Below are 6752 nucleotides of genomic sequence, written 5' to 3' on the forward strand. Positions count from 1 at the left end.
TTGTTTAATATCTTTTCCCCTACTATATACTGTAAGCACCTAAGTTGGGTATGATCCCAACTTAGCCCAGTGTCTCATTCATCCAGGTTTCTATTCAACAAGGCCTTCTCTATGCCAGTGACTATGCTAGATGCTAGACATATAGAAATGAATAGCTAGATGAGGTCCTTGGTCTTATGAGGGAAACAGACAACAAATAAACAAGTAGGCAGACAAGATAATTACAGATTTTGATATGTACTACGTAGTATACTCTGTTTAAGCGCTGAGATTTCTGTCTGTGTTATTCATTAATGAATGCCAAGTGTATTGCTTAGGATAAGGCTAGCTGCTAAACATAACTCAAGTATACTTTGCCCGTGTAAAGTCCAAAACAAGTATTGGGTGGCTCTCCATCAAGTGGTAATTCAGGGACCTAGGCTCCTTCTAACCTGTGGCTCTGCCATCTTCAGCATGTGGCCACAGAAGGGAAAGAGTATGGAAGACAGCTTGTGGAAGATTTTTTTTTTTTTCTTTAATGAGCTAAATCTGGATGGCTACACTTAACTGCAAGGGAGACAAGGGAACGCAGTGTATCTCTGTACTGAGGAAGAAGAGTAAATAGATTCAGTGATCAGCTAGCACCTTCCACAGTACCCAGCACAAAACTGGCATTACAAAGAAACAAAAATAAATTAGAAATGGAGCTTGTTCTCATTTTATAATCTATGAGAATGTACACAGAAATCAATATTATGTCTGATCTAGTATACTGAACCTCTAACTTCCAGGAATCTAGAAATAGTCTTTAGAGTAAAATTAATTTATTTATAGATTTGCTTCTCAGCACAAGAAAGTTTAAAAAATTAATCTACTAGTCCCCTTTAATTCAGGATCACCTTAAAGGTTTCCATTTTTATTTCCCATGGTTTTTAGCCTGTCCCAAATCTCACAGCCTCTCCATTCTTGAGTTTAGATGGTTGCATTAGGACAAATCCATAGTCAAGGCAACAGAATGGAACAGAACAGTGAGCGACATATTCCAACAATTTGGGATCTAGTGTTGATAGAGGCACACAGTAGCTTTGAACTTGTAAAGATGTGCAACCTAGCTAGATCACCATGTAAATAAATTCTATGCATATATTTTAATGGTATTCTTTGTAATTTTCTGCTCTGAATGAAACACTGTATAAATCTAAATTATTCTTTGGTATCAAAGCAGACACACGGTCACGTGTGTCTGCGGTAATCTGTACTTAAAGCTTTTCCATTCTGAAACTGGTTTTCATGTCCCGGACCGAATCTTAGTATTAAAGGCACAGAAACACAGAGCTCTAAGGGACCTCATCAATCAGAAGCATTCATCTGTTCGCTTAACTTTAGTATCAATTTAGAAGAGACCTGAAATCTAGCGTTTACCGATGTATCCTACAGAGATGAAAAAGTGAAACATTCCTGAATCCGTGTCAAATCGTTTTTACTCTTCCCAAGAGAGAATCCTGAGGCAGTCGACGGGCACGGTCCTGGAGAGCAGTTTCGTGCAGCTGGTAATTAGAGTCGAGCGCAGCAGGTGGAAACAGTGCGGCTGAGCGCGGGCCATGCGGGTGTTTCCACGCCCCCTGGAGCGGAAAGGGCTGCGCACCCACCTACGGGATCTCCAGAAAGTCGGAGAAGCTGCTGCACCGTAGCCAGGAGTCCCGTTCACTCGGCGGGAGTAGCGGTCCCGGGCAAGTCCTGGGTTCCAAAGCGCAGCCGCCCGGAAGAGCCCGAAGGGCCGGGCGCGGCGCCGCAGGACGCCCGCCACGCCCCACGCCGCCCTGCAGGCGAACGCGGGAGGCAACGAGGCCCCGCCGGGCCGCCGTAGCGCTGCGGGCCCGAGCCGCTCCTCCCGCGCCGCCCTCCGCCCCCTGCCTCCCGACGCCGCGGCAGCTCCGGGCAGCCAACGCCGCCGCTGCCGCCGCCGCCGCCGCTGCTTCCTCCTCTGCAGCCGTTCGGCCGCTGCGTGACGCGTCGTTTCCTCCCAACATGGCGGCCGGGGCAGGTCGGCGGTGATGGAGGCCAGTCCGCGGCCACGGCGGGTGCTAATCCCCACAGTAGCCAGGGCAGCCCTGCTCTCGCCGGGCCTCTAAGCCGCCGCCTCGTCCCTTGGCCACGGGCTGACGGCCACCGGGCTGGGCTCCGTCTCCGCCCCCGGGCCGGAGGGGCGAGTGAGGGGGGTGGCCGGGAAGCGACCCCCGGGCCGGGAGAAGCGGAGGTCCCAGGGGCGCGGCCCTCCAGGGGCGGCCCCTCGGGGGGCGGCGAAGATCTCTGCGGCCCTCACCCGCACCGCAGCCGGCCCGGCTCGCCCGCCCCTTCCTGATCCAGCGGCTGCCCTCCACGCCTCCTCTCCTCCACCTCCACCCGCTCTCCTTTCTCTCGGTTCTTCCTCCTCCTCCCCCCGCCCCCCCTTCCAGCCGCTGGGAGCCGCGGGTCGGACGAGCCGCCGCCTCCTTCTCTGCGTCCATGTATGAGGGGAAGAAGACGAAGAACATGTTTCTGACCCGGGCCCTGGAGAAGATTTTGGCCGACAAGGAAGTGAAGAAGGCGCATCACTCCCAGCTGCGCAAAGCGTGCGAGGTGGCGTTAGGTGAGCGGGGAGGGGGCCCGAGGGATGGGGGAGGGTACCGCGGGGGGGGGTCGCCGGGGGCTCGCCCTGGGCCGGCGCCGCTGACCTCGGGGAGCCCTGGCGAAGCTCTGGGCTGCCTGGCTGGAGTTGACAGTACCTCGGCTAGATGTGGGGCAGAGGCAGGGTGGAGGAGGAAGGGCAGTTCGCTGGGCTCGGGGAACGCGGCAGGGCTGGGGGTCGGCTTGAGAACATGGGAAGATTTTGTTGGTGGACCGTGCGGTGCGGACAGGATATCACCCTTTGTGATGAAGCAGGAGTTGTCGTTTATTCGCTTGGAAAATTGAGGTGGAGCTGATTTGTCGATATTGGGCGTGGGAAGGGTTCTGTATCGTAATTTCAATAACTTTTCGTTTGGCGTGGTACTTTGGGAAGAAAGGCTGAAGTTGTTCCCTTGTTGACAGTCTTGAGAAGGGGTTTGCGGGAGGTGCCGCCTGTTCTGACATCTCTCCGCTTCCGCCACGGGAAAAACAGGGAGTAATGTTGTATCCGACTGGGCTGACCTGGAAGAACAAGACCTAGGGTTAAGGGGAGGGGGTGATAAGATACAAGCGGGGAAAGGAAAAGACCTTTAGATGCGCTGGCTTTAGTGACAAGGAAGGGAGGGTTTGAAACAGGGAGAATGAAGAAGACAATGACACCCACCAGCCACATGTCTGGACCGTGGCAGCTGCTCTCAGGCTTGAGTTGTGATTTATAGTTCAGACGAAAGAGATCTAGTGTCATGAAGCCCCTAGCAGGGTAAATCCAGACAATACCTACGGCGAGGACAGGCAGATGAAGAATTGTTACAGGGGGACCACTGATGGATCTGTTGCATCCATCAAGGACGAAATCGTTTAAGGAGAGACCAGGACGTTAAACACAAAGATGAATTCCTAATGCTTGCGCTTTATTTTGTAGCACTGGAAATAGATTACATCAAATTGACTTGAGAAAACGAAGCTTGTTAAATGGGCTTTGGAAAAAAGCATTCTTGAAGGGGAAGAAAATCCAGAATAACTTGGATGTATGCTAAAGTAAAGGGTCAAGACAGCTTAAAAGCAACTTTGCCTTTTAATTTTTTAAATAAATAGAATTTATAACTTGCTATAATAAGCTATACTGTTTCTTCCTTCTTTTTTGGATCTATCGAAAAAATTACAATTTTTTTGAATTTTATGTATAATGAGTTTAAGTTTAGTTTTTTACCCTTCATTGATCACAAGTTCACCTTTTGTTATTCTTGAAGCTAGCGAAAGACTGTTTCAGGTGTATGAGAGGATGTTGTACAGAAGTAAAAATTGAATTATATCTGGGTCCTGAAAGGAATAATTATTAACTTGGGGCAGGATGAGGGAAGGAGTGATTTTTGGAATTTTTAAAACAATTGTTATGTGTAGGTTTATGAATAACTTGCAGGTTAAAGAACTTAAGAGTTCAAACAAAAGTTTTAGTTTTTGAGACCAGATTTTCTGTATTAAAATATACTTTTAATATACTAATGACAAGTATTAGACTGAGGAAATGGAGTGTGGTGTGTGTGTGTGTATCTATCTATTTATCCATATATATATATATTTTTTTTTTTTTTTCCCCCCTCTCCAAAATGCTAATGTAAGTATTTTTAAATGGAGAGCTCACTGGAAGGAGAATCTGGGATCCTGACTTTAAATCACAGTTCTGTTACATTGCAGTATAGTGAAGTCCCTGGGCCTTAGTTTCCTTCTCTGTAAAATTAGGATGTTGAACTTTGATTGTAAGGTTACGTCCCCTCTAATGTGCCATGAATGTGAACACACCGTTCTATTAAGTTGTGCATTGAGAGTATTCCTGCCACTCTTGATTGGCATCTTGAGAGGGCTTAGCTTGATCCTTGCTATTTCTAGACAAAGGGACTACTTGGTAGTGTGTGTGCCAACTGTACCAAGATTGTCTGTTTTAGATTTTGCCACTCTTTACTTTTTTGCCCCTTCCATATAGTTAGCAGAAGCTTATTATGAGGAATGTGTCTATCCAGGCAGGGACTAGGCACCAGAGTACTTTCTTTACTTGAGATGTTTAGGGCTTTTCCCCCACATTTCATACTTATATTTAGTCTTCTATAAAATCTCACTGAGCAATCTCATGGTAATTAATCCCTGATGACCTTTGTTTCTTCCCTTCTAGTCATACAACTACATTATCACCCAAACATAATTTCATAGGGATAACCCTTTTCATCTTTGCAGAAAGCATAATGTCTTGTAGTAGATGGTATCCCCAAATGTATCCCTGGAAACTATTATAGACCTCCCTTTTCCTCTTCACTATTGAGACCTGGGCCAAGCCCACTTTGTTTTCTTGATAATCTATATGGCTATCAAGCTGGATGGGAAAGTAAACTGGAATGGCCTGGTTGGGTCATCCCTGATCTCTAGCTTATGAGTGGGTAGGAGTTGGCTGGAAGTGGTAGAGAGGTGGGTGTTGTTATAACCCTTCTAAATACACCTGTCTGCATTTATTCCCTGCACCCCCTCCCCACATTTTATTGAGCACCTACCATGTGGCTGAAGGGAGATAGACAGTAAACAAGAAAATACATAGTATTTTTATATCCAGACTTTTAATCCTTTTGTGTTTTAAAATCATTTTATGGGTGTGTGAGTAGATTTCAGACCACTGGTATTCAAAATTAATTCAGTTACCTTTTAACAAAATGGCCTATTATAAATCAGTTTTCTGTAAATTATACTCATGAAATTACAGTTCATCTCATATTCTTAAGAAAACTGTATTTTTTTTTGTTAAAGTATAGCTTTTAGGAAACGTTATCTAGATTAGGGGGGATTTTACTTTATTAAAACAAAGCCCAATCTCAAAAGCACCACATAAAGGAACTCTTTTCTTCACAAAAAGAAAAATAATGAAACCTTAAAAGCAGATTATTGAAAACTTTTGTTAAATTATCTTACATTTCAGACTTTATTTTGAAATAAAGAATGGTTAAAAAAAAAGAAAAAGAAAAGAAAACCCCTCACACCTATATTGTTCAATCGTTGTGAAGTCCACAGGCCCAGGAACAGCTCCAGGTTGCCCTCTCTTGGTATCTGCCCCACTACAGCGCTCTGCAGCAACCACTGAACTCTGCAGAGTGAGGGCCTCTAGGCTGCCCTAGCTTAGCTTGATCCATTCCTGCTCTCTAGAATCCTGAATTAAAAATAGTCCGGCCATCTGCTGGCAGATGAGACAACAGCTGAGCTATTTTTAGCTTTAAAGAATTTAGGATTGTTGAGGGATTGGGCTTGAAGGTAGCATTGTTTGTCTCACGGGGAGGGGAGGGTGCAGTTGGGCCATATTCCAATCAGGCCTCTTAAGTTTCAAGAGTTTCTTTGATGTTAGGGCTACGACTAGTTCAGCTTTTGCCTCTAACATCAGATATCTATGAAGATATCCTGCAGATGTTAGGATGAATGAGTTCAAGGTTGGAAACTGGCACTGATGGAGAATAAGAGTGAAAGGGGGTGACCAGAAGAAGGTTTTAGAGGCAAGGGAGGCATGCAGAGGCAGAGATAAGGGTGGGTTCCCTGCAGAGATATGGGGGAATGATTGAGAAAAAGAGGAATTGTTAGGGAAGTAATTTTTGCGTCAGACAGGGTGTGAATTTGTGTTCATCATGTTCTAAAGTGATTCTACTGTTTTACTTTTTTTATATAAGTCTGTTATCTATACTTAGTCTCCTCCAGAAATGTAAATAAAATATTTAGGCTAAAAACTTATGGAACTTGCTTCCTTCTGCCCCTCCAATCTCACCCTTGTTTTGGTTACTGGTGTTATAAAAAGATTGTATGGGTGGAGGAGAAATTATTTGAGTGCTTTTTTTGACCCCAGTTTTATGCTCCTTCTGGTAATATTATTAATTTTTGTCACTCTTGACCATTTACCAGAAAAAAAAAAAAGACTCAAATAATGCCCTGCCAATAATTAATTATTTTAATTATAATTTAATACCATTAACAAGTTTCTTTTTAAACCTTCCTTGATATCTAAAGTAAAAGGTGTTTTCAGTAAGTCAGGCTGCTGGAATTTTTGAGATAGCTAGGAAAGAAGGGCTTAATGAATGAAATGACTGAAAGAAAGATTCTGTTAG

At 45.1% G+C, this 6752-nt stretch overlaps 1 protein-coding gene across 5 annotated transcripts in view; it reads left to right on the forward strand.

The window, feature by feature from the left end:
- The first annotated feature begins 1841 nt into the window (after positions 1 to 1841).
- The window catches only part of ARFGEF1 (ARF guanine nucleotide exchange factor 1), a 142701-nt gene continuing 137790 nt past the window's right edge, over positions 1842 to 6752 (forward strand). For 2 of the 5 annotated variants that reach the window (XM_082363365.1, XM_082363366.1), the window contains exon 1: positions 1842 to 2608. In XM_082363365.1, the coding sequence (XP_082219491.1) occupies positions 2485 to 2608 (124 nt within the window). In that variant the 5' untranslated portion in view covers positions 1842 to 2484. The remainder of the gene's footprint in view (positions 2609 to 6752) is intronic. The other 3 variants (XR_014236374.1, XM_082363364.1, XM_082363363.1) reach the window with 3 other exon arrangements.

The sequence above is a fragment of the Balaenoptera borealis genome (assembly GCF_965194805.1).
Source record: "Balaenoptera borealis genome assembly, chromosome: 17".
NCBI classification, from domain to species: Eukaryota; Metazoa; Chordata; class Mammalia; order Artiodactyla; family Balaenopteridae; genus Balaenoptera; species Balaenoptera borealis.